Source organism: Mobula hypostoma, chromosome 12 (genome assembly GCF_963921235.1).
Source record: "Mobula hypostoma chromosome 12, sMobHyp1.1, whole genome shotgun sequence".
NCBI lineage: Eukaryota > Metazoa > Chordata > Chondrichthyes > Myliobatiformes > Myliobatidae > Mobula > Mobula hypostoma.
This window is the reverse complement of record NC_086108.1, coordinates 36,334,145-36,354,955: the sequence shown is the minus strand read 5'-3', so window position 1 is coordinate 36,354,955 and position 20,811 is coordinate 36,334,145. Positions and strand designations below refer to the sequence as shown.

General features: G+C 41.9%; 1 protein-coding gene across 1 annotated transcript in view; it reads right to left on the bottom strand.

Annotated features, from left to right (window-relative positions):
- Positions 1-20,811, bottom strand: part of cdc73 (cell division cycle 73, Paf1/RNA polymerase II complex component, homolog (S. cerevisiae)) — a 341,062-nt gene that overhangs the window by 107,680 nt on the left and 212,571 nt on the right. Inside the window, exon 11 of the mRNA XM_063063850.1 lies at positions 457-514. Coding sequence (XP_062919920.1) covers positions 457-514 — 58 coding nt within the window. The remainder of the gene's footprint in view (positions 1-456; positions 515-20,811) is intronic.

Below are 20,811 nucleotides of genomic sequence, written 5' to 3'. Positions count from 1 at the left end.
AAAAATATTAATTACACCAAAAATTAAAATTCTCAGCAGATTATATTGTGAAGATGCTTAAATAAAAAGTTCTGAATTTTCATAAGGGCCAGGTTAATCTATCCATTTTTCCCTTTAACTTTAATACTTTGAGAGTTTAAGAGGAAGCACTAATAACAAGCTAAGGGACATTAAACCACAGATTGACTGCAGCTGAATTGCTTTTGTGTAATTCCTTGGATACTTTTTGTCTAGGCACTGAATGATTTTTGGGCTTTATTTATTCTGTTAGGATATTGGCTTCTTTTCACAAACAAAATGTTCATTCAAATCTGATTTTATTTTCCATCCAAGCATCAACAGTATTCATTAAAGGAAACAAAATGGAGACGGTTACATGAACCAAGAATTACAACAATGTCTACGCATAAATTCACTCAAGAAAATAAAACAAAAATATTTCATGAATGTTTTTACCTGGTCGTGGAACAGGCTGAACAGCAGGAGTTTGAGCTTTTCTAGCTGAAGCACCTTCCTGAAAGATATGATGTGTAAAAGTTAAGACAGTCTGAAATTCTCTGGTATTGCTAGCCTAAAAAAAATTTGGAATGCAATTTTTTTGCAGTGGCTTCTGAAAAGACAATCACAGGGAAGAACAAAGCATTCATGACTTGCACAAGTTTCACTTTTGCAAACGTGAATCAAGAAACATTCAGCAATATTTGAGAATTTTAGACAATAACCTGCTTCCAGAAAACATAACAGGCAAGCCTAAGCTCACAAAATAACACTCACAAAAATTCTGAAGAGCATTTGAATTTCAAGAGAAAAGCATTCTCGATGTAGATAGTAGAATAGTTTTGGTTTATATGATAAACTATGTATTTGAACAGCAGTCTCTGCCAGGCTAACTTGCCAACTGAATTGGCAATTTCCTCATTAACAATACCCCAGTGAATTGGAAGTACAAGTGAACTGCAGCTTCATCTGGAAAGAACACTTGAGTCCATGAAGTGAAATATGAAGTATTATATGAAGTGAAGGGTGGCAAGGACAGATATTTGTATGTCCTTGTACGCAAATTGTTCATTCAGTGAATGTTATTTACAGACCCATGAATGTAGAGTATAGGCATACTGACTTTGTCCATCATGTTCACAACCCACTCATAATATTGCAATATAGGCAGCAACAAATCTCACGTTTCCCTCATTATCTTGCTTCCTTTCAAAACTAGTCTGTTGCCTCAACTTCTCCATGTGATAGGAATTACTTACTCCCCCAGTCATAGGTGAAGATACAGCTTCTAATTACTCTTCTTTAATTTTCTTTTTTTTAAAATCACTAATTTTTTATTGCAACACCAACAAATTGCATTCAATACAACCAGTTGCCGATTACATTTTAACTGTTTAACCCAGCCACCCCCAACCTACATCACCATCCTTCCCACCTCTTCTTCATCCCCACCCCCCTCTCCGCCCCTCTCCCCTCCACCAACCAACTGAATAGCAGTGCATACACAGACAGAGCATTCCTATTTTAACAGAAGATCTTTTAAGTTAGATATCAAATTTGTCCACATTAAGATTGTGTTTGGTCATGCATCATTTACTCTTGCTGATGATAGTTCCAGGTAAGAAATGTCCAAAGAGCTCCGAAGCCAGTGAGTACTTGAAATATCATGAGGAGGTTTCCAACAGGACTACAACCTTCTTAGCTGCAGTCAGGCCTGCCAGCCAGACTTTGCGTGTTTTTTTCCGTAAGGGAAAGGTGAGAGTCACCATTAAGAAGACGTACAGCAGGGTCCATTGGTAATTGTACCCCCATTAGTTCTGTAAGAGTACTGATAACCTTCCCCCACAAATCAAAAACCCCTGGACATTCCCATTCAACATGTATAAAAGAGCCAAACAAGAGGAATTCTGCAGATGCTGGAAATTCAAGCAACACACATCAAAGTTGCTGGTGAACGCAGCAGGCCAGGCAGCATCTCTAGGAAGAGGTACAGTCTCGCCTGAAACGTCGACTGTACCTCTTCCTAGAGATACTGCCTGGCCTGCTGCGTTCACCAGCAACTTTGATGTGTGTTGCTTATATATAAGAGCCAATGGCTCTTTGGGAACAAAATGAGCAATATGGATCAGGAACCAGTCCCATTTGATGTCTAATTCTCGGTGTTAAATATGCTCTATGACAAAATTTCAAGTGTATATACTGATGATTTGGGTTTTTCGAAGCACCGGCAGCATTATCCCAAATCACATCCCAGTCTAGTCTTGTCCCAATTCAGATATGTCCCTATCCCAGGCTTTCATTCCTGATATGGGCATATATTTCTGGGAGTTTAATTTATCATAGATATATGACACTATCTGTCCTGGAGCACTCTGTATCCAACTTAAAATGGTTTGGTCCTTTAAATCTGACCCCCAGGTAACCCCATAGGCTTTACACGCTGATCTTACTCTGAAGTAGAAGAAAAGAGAGTGTTTATCAATATTATATCGAGATACCAGTTCTTGAAAGTTAAGGATAGTACTTGCCCCATTAATATCTTGAAGAGTAGTAATACCTTTATCCTCTCAAGTTCTGTTAGTGAATGGTTTCTCTCCAGTTAGAAGATGATTATTGTTCCATAATGGAGATGATTTGCACCATACGCTTTTAAATTTTAGGAATTTTTCTGCTGCTCTAACTTGTAGCATATGGGTTAAAATTGGACCGTAATACAAATCACATTTTTTGGTAGACATACCTATAAGGAGAAAGTCCTTCAACCTTATTGGTGCTATTAGCTCTTGTTCTATATTTTTCCATGACAAAACTTTATCCTCCTCCATCCAATAGCTAAGACAAATGCCCAGTGATAAAATTTAAAATTTGGACATGCCAATCCCCCATCTGACTTTTTGAATTGTAGAGCTAACCACTTTATATTGGGTTGTTTACTGTTCCAAACATAGCATCATAGTAAAGAGTCCAATTTTTGCCAATATCCTGCTGAAGGCGCAAGTGGGATCATTGAGCCGATAAAATCAATGCAGGGTAAGATGTTCATTTTAATGACCGATATATGGGCTGGGACTGATGGTGGCAGGTGTCTCCATCTATTAATATCTTCTATTTTTTTCAAAATTAAAGAGTAATTTGTTTTAGCCACAGGCGATAGGGAAGTATTAACTTTACTACCCAAGTAGAGGACCTCATTTGTAACCTTAGCTGGAGAAGGAGAGACACCTTACTTTTATCAAGTCAAGTCACTTTTTATCGTCATTTCGACCATAACTGCTAGTACAGTACACAGTAAAAACAAGACAACGTTTTTCAGGACCATGGTGCTACATGAAACAATACAAAAACTACACTGAACTACGTAAAACAACACAAAAACTACACTAGACTACAGACCTACCCAGGACTGCATAAAGTACACAGAACAGTGCAGGCATTACAATAAATGATAAACAAGACAATAGGTACAGCAGAGGGCAGAAGGCTGGTAGTCCGATGGCTTGGGGGGAAAAACTGTTACATAAATAAACAGCTGAGTCCGGGATTCCATCCGTTTCTGTACTCCCGCTGAGTATTTCGTTAGAGTCGGATGCAGTCCAATTTAATGTCCATTGGAGAGCAGAATGGACGGGAGAGCCAGCCGGCTATGGCTTGCATTTTTTCCTGGCATAGACTCCTGCCCACTCGCCTCGCTTCCGCTTCCTCGCACACGCTTACGACGTCCCCACCTCCGGCCACCGGCATCAGGCCACTCCGAGGACTGCAGGCCCAATTCCCTCAGCAAGATGAGGTCGTGCAATTTAAACAGCAGATCTTCATGAAGGTTTGTTTTTGGGTAATCTCTGTATTGTAGCAGTATCTGGCGATGGTAGATAGTTGCTCTGTTATCCATTGCCCTAAACCCTAATTGTGCCTTAAAATTAAATTTAAAAACTAAATTAAAGTAGCACCAGATCCGAAAGGCCACTGCTGCCGTGCCGCACCACCTGCTGGATCATCTGTATTAGTCAGCATCATTTATACAGATTTACCTGTTATTAATCAGCATCAGCGCTGATTTTGACAAATTAACTTTGTGTCCGGAAAGATTTTCAAATTGCTCGTGTTTTTAAAACATAGGGGAAAGTTTGTTGCATATTTGCCATATAAACTAGTGTGTCATCTGTGTAAAGTGATATCGAATGTGATGTTGTACCTATTGCAATAGGGGAGATCTGAGGAGAGTTTCTAATTAAATGTGAAAGTGGTTCAATAGATACAGTAAAAATTAAAGGAGACAAAGGGTCCCCATGTAGTGTGCCCCATCCTATATCAAATAACTCTGAGAAACCTCCTGGCACACATACCCAGGCTGAAGGATTAGCATACAGTGTTTGAATCATATTGATAAATTTATCGCCGAACTTAAATTCTTTTAGAACTCTCCAAAGATATGGCCATTCAAGGCGATCGAATGCTTTCTCTGCTTCTAGAAATAGCAGGTCACAGGCAGGCAGGATTTTATATGTTGCACTCAGTACGTGTAAGAGCCGGTGAATATATCAGATGCCAGACGTCCCCTGATAAAGCCCGTTTGACCTGGGCTAATTATTTTCCCAACTACTGTCTCAAGTCTACTGGCTAGGACTTTGGAAAATATCAAGGAGATTGGACGGTAATTGGCACACTCCAAGGGGTCCTTACCAGGCTTAGGTATAACTGTGATCAGGGCTGTGTTTCGATCTCTATGGAAAGTGCCATTTTCAAAAGCATAGTTTAATGTTTCTAACCATACTGGTCCAAGAATATCCCAAAACGCTAGGTAAAGTCCCACAGGTATGCCATCTATACCTGGCGTATGGCCCTTATTTGTAGCTTTGACTGCTTTAAGTAGCTCATCCAGTGTAATAGAAGAGTCTAGAGCTTTGGTGTCCTCTAATGACAACATAGGGAGGTCTAATCCACTAAAAAAAATCTGCGAAGTCATTCTCAGAAGGAACTGAGCCACTTGTATACAGTTCTTTAAAGTAATTCTTGAATGTCTCGTTTATCTCCTTTGTTGAAGATACTACTCCATGTTTAGCACATCTAATCGCTAGTATAGACCTTTTAGCTTCCTGTTGTTTGAGCATTAGTGCCAAAAATGGCTCGGTCTGCTGCCTTCTGCATAATACTTATGTTTGGTTATATGGATCATATATTCCGCCCTGCTTCTTAATAAATCATTTAATTCTGCTTGTTTTGTTTTGAGCTCGTTTTCTGTTTTTATGGTGTATCTCCTTTTGAGATCATTCTCCAAAACCTTACATTCTTCTTCTAGGGTGGAAATCTTCTGAAGCCGGCTTTTATGTAAATGGTAACTGAACCATATGGCATTATTTCGTAAGAAACCCTTGATGGAGGCCCAAATCACTTTCACATCCGAGACACTATTTTTATTCAAATTTATAAATTCCGTCAGTTTTGTTCTCAGTTGTGTTAGAAATTCATCATTTTTTAGAAGCTCCAACTAGTAGCCTTATTTTTAATTCTGCCATAATTAGAAGTAGATATGACTGGGTTGTGATCAGATAGATGTCTGGGCAAAAATTCTATTGAGTGTACCAAAGGCAGCAAACCGGAGGATATAAGAATGTAATCTGTCCAAGAGAAAGTTTTATGTCTTGTGGAGAAGAAGGTATAGTCTTTAGCAGATGGAGTATGCACCCTCCACACATCAGGCAAATTTAAATTTGTTAGAAAAAAGTTAAGTGCTTTGGAAGCAGATTCTTGAGAGCTTGATATAGTTGAGGAAGATTTATCAAGGTTTTTGTTTACCAAAGTATTCATGTCTGAACCAACTTTTAAGTTGGTTGTCACTTAACTTCAGGGATTGTGAGGTAATTGAGGGAAAAAATTCAACCTCAAATATAGTTGGGGCACATGGGCTAATGAATGCAACTTTTTTACCCTGAATGGATGTACAGCAAAAAGCTAGACGTCCTTCATTGTCGGCGCCAGTCCTTTCAATTGATACATTAATACTACGTCTCATTAATATCATAACTCCTTTCATATGAGTACCATCAGCTGATGCCACAACGGGTTTATAAAAGTGGTTTTGAACCCTGGGAATGTCATTAGGTTTAAGATGTGTTTCCTGTAACAGCGCGATATCTATTTTCTTTCTGCATAAGAAATCTAAAACCTTTGAATGCTTGTAGGGAGACTTTAATCCTCTAACATTAAACGATACAATAGCAAGACTTTCTAATTTATCTGTGTTGCTCATCTTCCCCTGGATCTGTTGTTGTAAGTTGGTGGTGGAGCCCTGAGTTACCCCCTTCCCACCCGCCCTCGCATTCAACCCTTTACTTTGTAACATCTGTGAGTGTCACTCAGCAATGTCAAACGCTGAACATTAACCGAGCCCCTCTAGCACCAACAAATTAGAAAGGCAAAGCAGCTCTCATCTATATACTACTAAAACTCTCATGCTCTGTCTGTCTGTTTGTAACCTCCAATCAGCACAAACGCTGCATTACAGCAGTACTTTTTTTGGCTACATCAAATTAAAATGCGCTAACTTACAGAATGCAGGCAAAGTTCAGGGTTATATATTCCTATAAAATTGCTCATTCGCCAAAAATCAACAGGCTGCCTTTCAACTGAGCGCCAATCGGCCATCATGAAAATCGGGATGCGACAGCCCGACGCATGAGCACGCCAGCCTCAGCAGTGACATGCAAATGGGCAGGGCAGCTCTATTTCAAGGGCACAAAATACTCTGCAGATGCTGGGGTCAAAGCAACACTCACAACACGCTGGAGGAACTCAGCAGATCGGACAGCATCCGTGGAAACAATCAGTGAACATTTCGGGCCGGAACCCTTCATCAGGACTGAAGGGGGAAGGGGCAGAGGCCCTATAAAGAAAGTGGGGGGAGGGTGGGAAGAAGAAGGCTGGTAGGTTCCAGGTGAAAAAACCAGTAAGGGGAAAGATAAAGAGGTGGGGGAGGGGAAGCAGGGAGGGGATAGGCAGGAAAGGTGAAGAAGGAATAGGGAAAAGCACAATGAGTAGTAGAAGGAGGCGGAACCATGAGTGAGGTGATAGGCAGCTGGGGGATGGGGCAGAGTGAAACTGGGGTGGGGCAAGGGAGGGAGAGGGACTGCAAGGGGTCACATTCTGCAAATCACCATCAGTATGTGCAGGATTGGACAGATCTAACTACCACCCATCAATAAGAGATAATTAAATCTTATTGTAATGACGTACTTCGAGACACCCATAAAACCCTTTGCTACAATCAAAGGACAGCGGTGACTATATCACGTCCATTTAGAAGAGCGCCAACCACATCATCAAGAATAATCAGCATCCTTTGGTGTTAGTGCTTCGTATCTTCTATACAGCATTAGGGTAAAAAAAAATGGTCAGCCTAATTATGCCGCATGGAAAGGGAAGGGGGACATTATGATCAAGGGATGATGCCAAACGTCGTCGGAAAGCGGCAAGGAGAGAGAGAGAACAACAATCAGATGAGGCCAAGGCCGCACAACTCCAGGATCAAAGAGTCAGGACAAAAAAAGATGAGAGAAGAAGAGACAGAGGAGGAGAGGCATGCACGTCTCCAGGATCAGAGACAAACAACAAACAGTAGAAGAGCTGAAGAGATGGGGCTGAAAGGGCTGCACGTCTCCAGAATGACAACGAGAGACACAAAGGTGGCAGATAAACCAGAAATGATGCCATCAAAAGTGTCCTTCGTTAAATGAGGAGCAGCCATATTTGCTTTGCTACGCGTCGTTCTTCTTTAATAAACTGAGGTTTTCTACTTCGGTTTCCAAAGCAAAGCGATACCAATAGCACTCAGGAAAATTTAATGTTCATTCTGCTCATATCAGACTGCACTACCCTTCTCTCAAAGGGTGCCCCAACGGGTCACCCCATTGTCTAGTAGACAATCATATCAAAGAGACAAGAAAAAAAAACCTGGTCAAACCTGTTAACCTGTATAATTAAAACCATTCCTGTCTCAAATATAACATATAATCAAGACCCCAACAGCTCTCTTGCAGGAGACTGCTGCTTTAACAGACCGTTGCTTAGCGATGGCGCCAGTGACGTCTTATCTCGTGCCCAGGAACATAAACAAGTCTACTGGAGACATAACCCGAAATGAACATGTACAACTAAAATTATTCAGAACAAACTGCTGTTTTTCAGCTTCATTCTCGATGAAGTATGACATTTGGGTGTATTGAATATCACCTTAGAAGGTAAAAGATAAGAAGTATATTCTAGGCGGACTTATATCACCTTAACATGTTATCCTTGTACAAACAAGTTAACTGAGGACGTTAACTTGCCCCTGCCTGTTAGATTGCGCATACTGGCTGGTCCGAGCTCTTAATGCAGTCCCATCTTCTCCCGAGCGGTGTGTGGACTTTGTCCAGGGTCTTCTTCTACACCTCCCAGCACCAATGATTTCAGAGCTTCTTTCACTTCCTGTGCCAAGTTAAACAACATCTTCATGCCCTTGATATTCACTCTCAAAATCGCCAGGTATATGAGGAATGAGTCGATCCCCTTCTGTCGAAGCTTAGCACGGATCTCCTTGTATCCCTGCCGTTCCTGCATCGTGCCGGGGTTGTAGTCGGCGAAGAATTGCAGCTGGGTGCCATCAGGGAGAGTAGGTTTGGCTTTCCTCGCACCCTCCAGGATAGGCTGCCAATCGGCATACCGTAGAAGCTTAAAAATCATGGTCCGCAGTCTTGAGGTGTTGTTGGAAAAGATCCTATGTGCTCTATTGATCTCCAATGGAGTGTTGTGGGAATTCTTGAGCACTGGAATCCAATTAGGCAGCATCTCCTGGAGGTAACCTCTTGGATCGTCGTCCTCAGTGCCTGTCAGTAAGTTGACCAGCCGCACATTGTTTTTCCTGGATCTGTCCTCCAAGTCGTTTAGCTTCTTCTGTATCTTAAGTCACCTCCACGAGACAGGAGTTAGTAACTTACTCATTCTTGCGTAAGTTAACCTGAATGCTGTCTATTTTGTTGAAGACCATGCTAAATTTTTTAGCATGGATGTCCGCTTGCTCCTTTAACGACTGGAGAATGTTGCCATTCTCTGCCATATGCTTCCGTATGGGGTCGAGAGCCTTTTCCAGTGACTTCTTTAGCATCTGGGCTACCATTTCTTGCAGTGATTCCATCTCCGTTGCCATTGTTTGTTTAATTAGCATAGCTATTTCCTCGGATGAATAACTAGCTTGGTGTCGTCTGCTGGTATCTTGTTTCTTGGTTGAATTTGGATTTTTTTTGAGGTGATGCCTTTAGTTAGATCTTTCTCCAACTCAACCTTGTATTAAGACTGTCTATGAGCCCTAAAGAACGTGAAAAAGGAGGCTTATGTGTCAGCGCTCAATGCTGTGCTGCCATCTTGCCTCGTGCCTCACCAGAAGTCTTTAATTTTCTAAGATGATTCTTAATTTAGTGGCCACTTTGCCGCAGATAACAGCAACATACACCACATGTCCATTTGATCAAATGAATTTTAGAGAACTCTATGTCCATACTTTTTTCAAGAAATGAAAGGGCCATCTTGTCCAAATTTCCTGATATTCATTAATCTCTATTGAAAAGAATATTTATTCAGTTGGTACTTTAAATAAGATTATTAAAAATTACTGAGATACGCAAGAGCAATTTAGTTGGAAACTCATCAAAACTCTGGCTACATAATTTTCTTAACCAAATTATTTATAAAAAACAAACCACCTACTGAGTTACAATGTTGTACATCTACAAGCAGACTTCTGTAAATGGTAAACTATGGCCCTTTATGTAAAATTCCTTTGTCAGTTATTTTATACTCTTCTCACTATTATGACACTAAGCCCCTCTTTCTTAGCTTGCAATAACTGCACTCCAAGAAATTCAGTCTGCAAGTACTAATTTAAACTAATCAAGGTTAGACAACATTTTAATCCAAAATTCATAAAGAAAGGAAGGCTACATATGACAAAGGAAGCATCAAGAACACATACAGAAGATTATGCATGGTTACACGAGGGCAACAAAACCTCTGCAACAAGATTTTTTTTGTCAGAAGTCGGCAACACTGCAATTAAATAATGAATATACAAATCTACAGGTTTGGATTATTCTCTGCACTTTAGCTATTGGAAACATAAATGTTTCCAATCCGTGGAACAAAAACCAATAATAAATTTGTCAATTGATAATTCAGCAGAATGAAACACATAAATTACACAAATTGTGTCAAATACTAAATCACCAATGAATAGTTTCAATAAAAAAACTTATGAACACCATGTTTCAAATATAATTACAAAAAAGTTTTGTATTGCTTCACGACAATACTTCAAGGTGTGATTTCTCTTGATCTGCAACGTTGAAAATGAAGGTATTTGGATTTCAAATTCCCAACATTAGACTGCAAGACATGTGAGAAAGCTATTACCAGTATATGCCCTTCGGACTAAGTCACAAGCATTTCCCTTTTAAATGTGTCCACATGTGTCTCATGTATAGTGTCCCGGAAAATAAGTGATTTATTATAGAAACAGAAGAGCCCATCTGCGTACATAATATAAAGAAAGAAGCAAATTTTCCCAAGTCAACCCATGAGTATTTCCTTAGTGATTACCTAGCTCTGAGAGATTCAAATACGTTTCATCACTTATGATTATACACAACTATCACTAAATGACAATTTCAATGTTGAAATGGAAAGCCAGAATGTGAACAATTCCCTCTAAAGCAATTACAGGCTTTGGAATTAAATGGTTGCTTTGCATGCACTGCACTCACAATATTCACCTTGCCTTCAAGCAGTTCAATTCAATAGCAACCCAAAGCTTACTTTACTTTATTGTCGCCAAACAATTGATACTAGAGCATACAATCATCACAGCGATATTTGATTCTGCGCTTCGTGCTCCCTGGAGTACAAATCGATAGTAAATATTAAAAACAAATTATAAATCATAAATAGAAAATAGAAAAGGGAAAGTAAGGTAGTGCAAAAAAATCCAGAGGCAGATCCGGATATTTGGAGGGTACGGCCCAGATCCAGGCCAAGCTTTAGACATTGCTTGATTTTTAAGTGGTGTGACCCAAATTATCTGTGTAACACACCTGTGTGAACCAATGATCGTCTTAGAACACTGCATCAAAACATTTCTAATATCACCCTTTTAATTTTTTATTAGCCATGTAAGTGTGGTTCCTATTGCTAAATTTGAAACTGCTGGAGGTAATATTTGTCCTTAGCCCTGATGTATTAAAATGTTTATAGGTTCTTAACGGTCCAGACCAGTAAATCATTATTGTTTTCTCTCTACTTTTCCATTGCAATCTCTCAGCATGCTCATCTGTCTAAAAGTTATGAAAACCTGCATGCACTTGTGGGTGATAGTTAAACATGAACAGTTTATATAATCCACTGCATCATTCTTTGATAAGGTATTGCATAAATAGCCTTGTGATAGTAGATTTTTAAAGAGACATGCTTCAGAATGCCAAACACTCTCTCTTACATTTTTATAAGAAACTACTATGTCAAGTTTCCCACTATCCACAGACACACTGGTTGGCAGGGTAATTGGGCATTGTAAAATGTTCCATGATTGGGCTCGGATTAAATTTGGGATTGCTGGGCAGCACAGCTCAAAGGGTTGGAGGTATCTATTCCACACTGTATCACAATAAAACAATCAATAAATAAATGTCTTCTGTGGCAAGATTTGATTATGCTTTTATAGGTTTTCTTGTTAAATTAGATAACAAACTCTTTTATGTTTTGATTCTTGTAATGGAATGATAATTTGGGAGTTGTATTCAAACAGTCACAAGATGGCAGATAGCATGGTCACTGAGGCCTCTCTGGCTCCAGTCCATGGTGAAATGTCTTGCCCTGTTTGTCTTTTCTATGACTGAAAACACTGATCATAAAAAAAACACTAAAATCAGAATCAAGTTTATTATCACCAGCATGTGTCGTGAAATTCGTTAACTTAGCAGCAGCAGTTCAATGAAATAGACAGATAACATAGAAGAAAAATAAATCAATCAAATTATATATCTGTTGAATAGATTAACAATCGTGCAAAAACAGGAATGATATATACTTAAAAAGTGAGATTGTGTTCACGGGTTCAACGTCCATTTAGGAATCGGATGGCAGATGGGAAGAAGCTGTCCTTGAATTGCTGAGTGTGTGCCGGAACATGCCACCTCAGCACTGCAGGAATACACTGCCCAGGGCAAATAAGAAACAAGGGTTAACTGCAAAGATTCATACACTACTGAGAGATCAAGGTGCTGCCTTCAGATCGGAAGTGAGACGTCTTCAGCACTGCAGGACTATTTCAAAAGCACAGTCTGAAGCATAATCAGGGAGGCAGCTACCTACGATCATCACGTCAACATTGATGATTATGCGGGATTGGTGACTGGCTACATCAGAAAATGCATTGAGGAAGTTACCGTGATTAAACACTGCACTGCCAGGGAAAACCAGAAAGCATGGCTGACTGCAGAGGTTGATGCACTAGATCTGTGAGCTGGGTAACAAAGTTGCAGTGCAGTTATGACCTAAAACATGCAGCAGACCCTTGAATCGAGACACTGCCTTCAGATCAGGGGATAAGATGACTCTGTTAAGAGCCATGCTCTCTGTGCCATCAGGAAGGCAAAGCTACAGAAAATGTTTGGTGGAGTTTTGCATGCATCAGGTTGTAGGCATTGATGGATCATGGCTGAAGGAAGGTTGTAGCTGGGAGCTTAACGTCCAAGGATACACATTGTAGCAAAAGGACAGGCGGGTAGGCAGAGGGGGTGGCATGGGTCATTTGGTAAAAGTGAAATCAAATCATGAGAAAGAGGTGACATAGGTCAGAAGGTGCTGAATCATTGTGGATAGAGCTAAGGTAATGCAAGGGTAAAAAGATGATAAAATCAGCAGATGCTGTAAATCTAAGCAACACACACAAAATGCTGGAGGAACTCAGCAGGCCAGACAGCATCACATATCCTGATAAGGGTCTCGGCCCAAAACATCGAATGTTAACTATTTTCCATAGATGTTGCCTGCTGTGTTTCTCCAGCATTTTGTGTGTTGCAAGGGTAAAAAGATCCTGATAGGAGTTATATAAACCCCCAAACAGTAATAAGGATATGGTTTACATATTACAGCAGGTAATAAAAAACACATGTCAAAGGGCAAAGATACAATAGCAATGGGGGATTTCAGTATGCAGGCAGCTTGGGAAAATTAGGTTGGGGCTGGATCCCAAAAGGGGGAATTATAGAATGCTTACGAGGTGGTTTTTCAGAGTAGGTCGTGGTTTAGCATACCAGGGGATCAACTATTCTGGATTGAGTGTTCTGCAATGAACCAGAATTGATCAGAGAGCTGAAGGTAAAGGAACACTTAGGGACAAGGGATCATAATATGATCAAATTCACCCTGAAATTTGAAAAGCAGAAGCTAAAGTCATATGTATCAGTATTACAGTGGAGTTAAGGGAATTAAAAGAAGATTTGATCAAAACTGATTGGAAAAGAACACCTGCAGGGAAGACATCAGAACAGCAATGGCTAGACTTCCTGGAATTTAGAAGGTTCAGTATACATCCCAAAGAGTAAGTAGCATTCTAACAGCAAGATTACACAACTGTGGCTAACAAGGAAGTCAAAGGCAACATAAAGGCCAAAGAGAGGGCACATAATACAGCAAAAATTAGTGGGAAGTTAGAGGATTGGGAAGCTTTTAAAAACCAACAGAAGACAACTAAAAAAGTCATTCAGGAAAAGATGGAATACAAAAATAAGCTAACCAATAATATTAAAGAGGATACCAAAAGTTTTTCAGATACAAAGTATAAAAGAGAGGTGAGAGTGGATATTGGGCTACTGGAAAACAATGCTGGAGAGGTAGTAATGGGGTCAAGAAAATGGTGGGCAAACTAAGTACAGTCGGCCCTCCGTATCCGCGGATTCAACCAACCGCAGATCAAAAATATTTGGAAAAAAATCCAGGAAGTTCCAAAAAGCAAAACCTGAATTTGCCGCACGCCGAGCACTACGCTTAATCCACGTGAATTAGGTGATGTGTAGCCTCACCCTGCTGTAGCCTCCCGCCATTTCACAGATCCTCAGTCTCTCTCCAGCACTTGTTGTTTGAGCACTGCTCGCCTCGCGTCTCGTTCATTCACTACTTGTGTTGTGAGCACCCTTTGTTTCTGTGAAAAATTGGTTCCTAAATAGCAATTAAGTGGTCAAAGCAATTCCTCAGAGGCTAAGAGGGAATGTAAAGTGCTATCTCTCGCCAAGAAAATAAAAATCTTAGATCTTTTGAAAAGTGGCACGTCGCTTGCCGAAGTGGGCCTAAGGTCGGTAAGAACGAATCGAGCATTTGCACAATAAAGCAGAAAGAAGCTGACATTCGTGAAAGTGTTAGTGCTACCCCTACAATGGCAAAAATGGTCTCTCTGGTTCGTGATAAAGTGCTTGCAAAGACAGAGAAAGCATTAAGTGTGTGACTAGAGGACATGTCACAGAAGCATACCCCTGTTGATGGCAAAATTATGCGTGAAAAAGCACTTAGCCTCTATGAGCACTACTGTGAGGGGGTTGAGGAGAGCGAGAGGAAGGAGTTTAAGGCTAGTAAGGGATGGCTGGCTAGCTATGTAAAGCGCTACAGCCTCAAGAACTTAAAGATCATGGGAGAATCGGCATCGGCAGTTGCCAAAGCAGCATCAGCGTTCCCAGAGGGGCTCAAGAAACTCATAGAAGAGAAAGGCTACCTTCCAGAGCAAGTCTTCAATTGTAATAAAACCGGCTTGTTCTGGAAGAAGATGCCCAATCGTACCTGCAACCATACGAGTGCCAAGCAGGCCCCGGGGTTCACGGTCTGGAAAGATCACCTTACTCTGGTGCTGTGTGGCAACGCAGCAGGACACATGATCAAGCTAGGCCTTGTCTACCGAGCAAACAATCCCCAGGCCCTTAAGAACAAAAACAAAAATTGTCTGCCCATGTTCTGGCAATACAACGAAAAGGCTCGGGTGACGGCCATCTTGTTCTTGAAATGGTTCTATCAGTGCTTCATTCCTGAAGTGAAGAAATACCTCGAAGAGAAAGGGTTGCCATTCAAGGTCGTCCTCATAATTGACAATGCTCCCGGCCATCCCCAATCTCTCTGCTTCGCCAACGATAACACGGAAGTGATGGTTCTGCCTCCTAGCACTACATCACTGCTGCAGCCACTTGATCAAGGCATCATCAAGTGCATTAAGGTGACTTACAGCCACCTCACCTTTGGGAGGATTCATGCTAACTCTGACTGCAGCATCATGGATTTATAGAAGAGCTTCACAATTGCAGCTGCAATTTTGCTTATTGCAGAGGCTATAGATGCCCTAAAGCTCGAAATAGTCAATGTATGTTGGAAGCCATTATGGAGTGAGATAGTCAATGATTTCAGGGGCTTCCCCACTATTGATGCAGAAATCAGGAATATCTTGAATGTTGCAAGGGAAGTTGGTGGGGAAGGCTTCTCTGACACGACCAAGGATGACGTCGAGGAACACACAGAAGAGCATAGAGAAACCCTTACCAACGAAGAACTTGAAGATTCGATGAAATCCTCTACAGAAGATGATGATGATGCAGAAGACTTAGAGGAGGCAGAGCCATCAATTTGGACACTTGAAAAATTTGCAGCAGTTTTTCAACAAGCGCAAGTGTTAAAGGATATGATCCTCGAGTACAATTCTTCGATGGAACGAAGCCTCCGTGTCAGCCAAGGGATAACAACATGCCTACAAACACTGCAAGATTTGTTTGATGATGCAAACAAAAAGAAGAAACAGCTTCCTATAACAATGTTTCTAACTAAAGCATCTGCAATTGTGAAGCCTCGAACTTCAACGCTTGAAGATCCTCAGCCCTCAACTTCTACAGATCCTGACATCAGTACTATTGAGCCTTTTCCAAAGCTTCATTATTCCCTAATCACTACAGTATAACAACCATTTACATAGCATTTACACTGTATTAGGTATTATAAGTAATCTAGAGATGGTTTAAAGTACACGGGAGGATGTGCGTAGGTTATATGCAAATACTATGCCATTTTATATAAGGGACCTGAGCATCCGCGGATTTTGGTATCCGCAGAGGATCCTGGAACCAATCCCCCACAGATACTGAGGGACGACCATATTGTGCATCACTCCTCACTGTATGTTGGAAGTTCAAGACTGTGAGGGATCAGAAATGTGTGGAGCCACCATCACTAAGGAGAAGGTTCTTGGGGAAACGGAAAGGTCTAAGGAGAGATAAGTCACCTGGACCAGATGGTGTACACCAGGTGTTCTGAAAGAGGTTGCTGCAGAGTTTGTGAAGGCATTAGTAATGAACATTCAAAAAAATCATTAGGTTCTGGAATGGTTTGGAAGACTGGAAAATTGCAAATGTCACTCCACACTTCAAGAGGGGAGACAGACAGAAGAAAGGCAAATATAGGCCTGTTAGTCTGACCTCAGTGGTCGGGAGGATGTTGGAATCGATTAGTAAAGATGCGTCTCAGGGTATTTGGAGACACATGATAAAATAGGCCATAGTCAGCATGGTTTCTTCAAGAGAAAATATTGCTTGACAAATCTGTTGGAATTCTTTATAGAAATAACAAACAGGACAAACAAAGGAGAATTGGTTGAAGTTGTGTTCTTGGATTTTCAGAAAGCCTTTAAGAAGGTGCCACACATAAAACCACAAGACATCGGAGCAGAATTAAGCCATTCAGCCCACTGAGTCTGCTCTGCCATTCTATTAAGACTGATCCCAGATCCCACTTGACCCCATACACCTACCTTGGAAATATAGAAAACCTACAGCACAATACAGGCCCTTCAGCCCACAAAGCTGTGCCAAATATGTCCCTACATTAGAACTACCTAGGCTTTACCCATAGCCCTGAGCTCCATGTAGCCATCCAGGAGTCTCTTAAAAGACTGTATCGTTTCCGCCTCCACCACCGCCGCTGGCAGCCCATTCCATGCATTCACCACTCTCTGCGTAAAAAACTTACCTCTGACATCTCCTCTGTACCTACTTCCAAGCACCTTAAAACTATGCCCTCTCGTGCTAGCCATTTCAGCCCTACGGAAAAGCCTCCGACTATCCACACAATCAATTCCTCTCATTATCTTGTATACCTCTATCAGATCACCTCTCATTCTCCGTCACTCCAAGGAGAAAAGGCTGAGTTCACTCAACCTATTCTCATAAGGCATGCTCCCCAATCCAGGCAACATCCTTGTAAATCTCCTCTGCACCCTTTCTGTGGTTTCCGTGTGCTTCCTGTAGTGAGGAGACCAGAACTGAGCAGAGTATTCCAAGTGGGGTCTGACCAGGGTCCTATACAGCTGTAACATTACTTCTCGGCTCTTAAACTCAATCCCATGATTGATGAAGGCCAATGCACTGTATGCCTTCTTAATCACAGAGTCAACCTGCGTAGCAGCTTTGAGTGTCCTATGGACTCAGACCCCAAGATCCCTCTGATCCTCCACACTGCCAAGAGTCTTAAAATTAATGCTATATTCTGCCATCATATTTGACCTACCAAAATGAACCACCTCACACTTATCTGGGTTGAACTCCATCTGCCACTTCTCAGCCCAGTTTTGCATCCTACCAATATCCCGTTGTAACTTCTGACAGCCCTCCACACTATGCACAACACCCCCAGCCTTTGTGTCATCAGCAAATTTACAAACCCATCCCTCCACTTCCTTATCCAGGTCATTTATAAAAATCACACAAAGAGCAGGGGTCCCAGAACAGATCCCTGAGGCACACCACTGGTCACCGGCTTTCATGCAGAATATGACCCGACTACAACCACACTTTGCCTTCTGTGCGCAAGCCAGTTCTGGATCCACAAAACAATGTTCCCTTGGATCCCATGCCTCCTTACTTTCTTAGTAAGCCTTGCATGGGGTACCTTATCAAATGCCTTGCTGAAATCCATAGACACTACATCTACATTCATAAATGTGTTTAGTCACATTCTCAAAAAATTCAATTAGGCTCGTAAGGCAACGGCCTGCCTTTAACAATGCCATGCTGACTATTCCTAATCATAATATGTCTCTCCAAATGTTCATAAATCCTACCTCTCAGGATCTTCTCCATCAACTTACCAACCACTGAAGTAAGACTCATTGGCCTATAATTTCCTGGGCTATCCCCTTCTTGAATAAGGGAGCAACATCCGCAACCCCGCAATCCTCCGGAACCTCTCCCATCCCCATTGAAGATGCAAAGATCATTGCCAGAGGCTCGGCAATTCTCCTCCCTCGTTTCCCACAGTAACCTGGGGTACATCCTGTCCAGTCCCGGTGATTTATCCAACTTGATGCTTTCCAACTTGATACCTTCTCGCCATAACCTTTGACGCCCTGACCAGTCATGAAACTATCAACTTCCAATTTAAATATACTCATGGACTTGGCCTCCGCCGCAGTCTGTGGCAGAGCACTGCACAGATTCACTACTCTCCGGCTAAAAAAAATCCTCCTCACCTCGTTCTAAAAGGTTGCCCCTCAATTTTGAGGCTGTGCCTTCTGATTCTGGATACCCCCACCATAGGAAACATCACATCCACCTTATCTAGTCCTTTCAACATTCAGTGGGTTTCAATGAGATCCCAACCCCCCACATTCTTATAAATCCCAGTGAATACAGGCCCAAAGCTGCCATAAGGCTCCTCATATGTTAACCCTTTCATTTCCAGAATCATCCTAATGAACCTCCTCTGGACTCTCTCCAATGACAATACATCCCTTCTGAGGTATGGGGCCCAAAACTGTTGACAATACTCCAAGTGCGGCCTGACTAGTGTCTTATAAAGCCTCAGCATTATCTCCTTCCTTTTATATTATGTTCCCCTTCAAATAAATGCCAACATTGCATTTGCCTTCTTTACCACAGACTCAACCTGTAAATTAATCTTCTGCAAACAACAGGAATTCTGCAGATGCTGGAAATTCAAGCAACACCCATCAAAGTTGCTGGTGAATGCAGCAGGCCAGGCAGCATCTCCAGGAAGAGGTACAGTTGATGTTTCAGGCCGAGACCCTTCGTCAGGACTAACTGAAGGAAGAGTTAGTAAGAGATTTGAAAGTGGGAGGGGGAGGGGGAGATCCAAAATGATAGGAGAAGACAGGAGGGGGAGGGATGGAGCCAAGAGCTGGACAGGTGATTGGCAAAGGGGATATGACAGGATCATGGGACAGGAGATCCGGGGAGAAAGACAAGGGGTGGGGGGGACTCAGAGGATGGGCAAGGGGTATAGTCAGAGGGACAGAGGGAGAAAAAGGAGAGTGAGAGAAAGAATGTGTGTATAAAAGTAAATAATGGATGGGGTACGAGGGGGAGGTGGGGCATTAGCGGAAGTTAGAGAAGTCAATGTTCATGCCATCAGGTTGGAGGCTGCCCAGACGGAATATAAGGTGTTGTTCCTCCAACCTGAGTGTGGCTTCACCTTTACAGTAGAGGAAGCCGTGGATAGACATGTCAGAATGGGAATGGGATGTGGAATTAAAATGTGTGGGCACTGGGAGATCCTGCTTTCTCTGGCGGACAGAGTGTGGGTGTTCAGCAAAGCGGTCTCCCAGTCTGCGTCGGGTCTCGCCTATAGAAGGCCACATCGGGAGCACCGGACGCAGTATATCACCCCAGCCGACTCACAGGTGAAGTGTCGCCTCACCTGGAAGGACTCTCTGGGGCCACACATTTTAATTCCTCATCCCATTCCCATTCTGACATGTCTATCCACGGGCTCCTCTACTGTAAAGATGAAGCCACACTCAGGTTGAAGGAACAACACCTTATATTCCGTCTGGATAGCCTCCAACTTGATGGTATGAACATTGACTTCTCTAACTTTCGCTAATGCCCCACCTCCCCCTCGTACCCCATCTGTTATTTATTTTTATACACACATTCTTTCTCTCACTCTCCTTTTTCTCCCTCTGTCCCTCTGACTATACCCCTTGCCCATCCTCTGGGTACCCCCCCACCCTTGTCTTTCTCCCTGGGCCTCCTGTCCCATGATGCTCTCATATCCCCTTTGCCAATCACCTGTCCAGCTCTTGGCTCCATCCCTCCCCCTCCTGTCTTCTCCTATCATTTTGGATCTCCCCCTCCCCCTCCAACTTTCAAATCTCTTACTAACTCTTCCTTCAGTTAGTCCTGACGAAGGGTCTCAGCCTGAAACGTCGACTCTACCTCTTCCAATTAATCTTCTGCGAGTCTTGCACGAAGATTCCTAAGTCCCTCTGTACCTCTGATGTTCAAAGTTTCTCCCCATTTAGATAATAGCCTGCATTATTGTTCCTTTTACCAAAACACATTATCATACATTTCCCAACACAGCATTCCATCTGCCACATTTTTGTCGATTCTTCCAATTTATCTAAATCCAGCTGCAATTGCAATGCTTCCTCAGCACTTCCTACCCCTCTACCTATCTTTGTATCATCCAGAAGCTTTGCCATAAAGCCATCAATTGCATTATCTAAATCACTGACAAACAATGTGAAAAGTAGCGGTCCCAATACTGACCCCAAGGAACACCACCAGCCACTAGCAGCCAACCAGAAAATTCCTCCTTTATTCCCACTCAATGCCTCCTGCCTGTCAGCCATTCCTCTATCGATGCCAATAATTTTCCTGTAAAGCCATAGGATTTCATCTTGTTAAGGAGCCTCATATTACATGTTAACAAGTGAAGAGCCCATAGTATTACAGGAAAGATTCT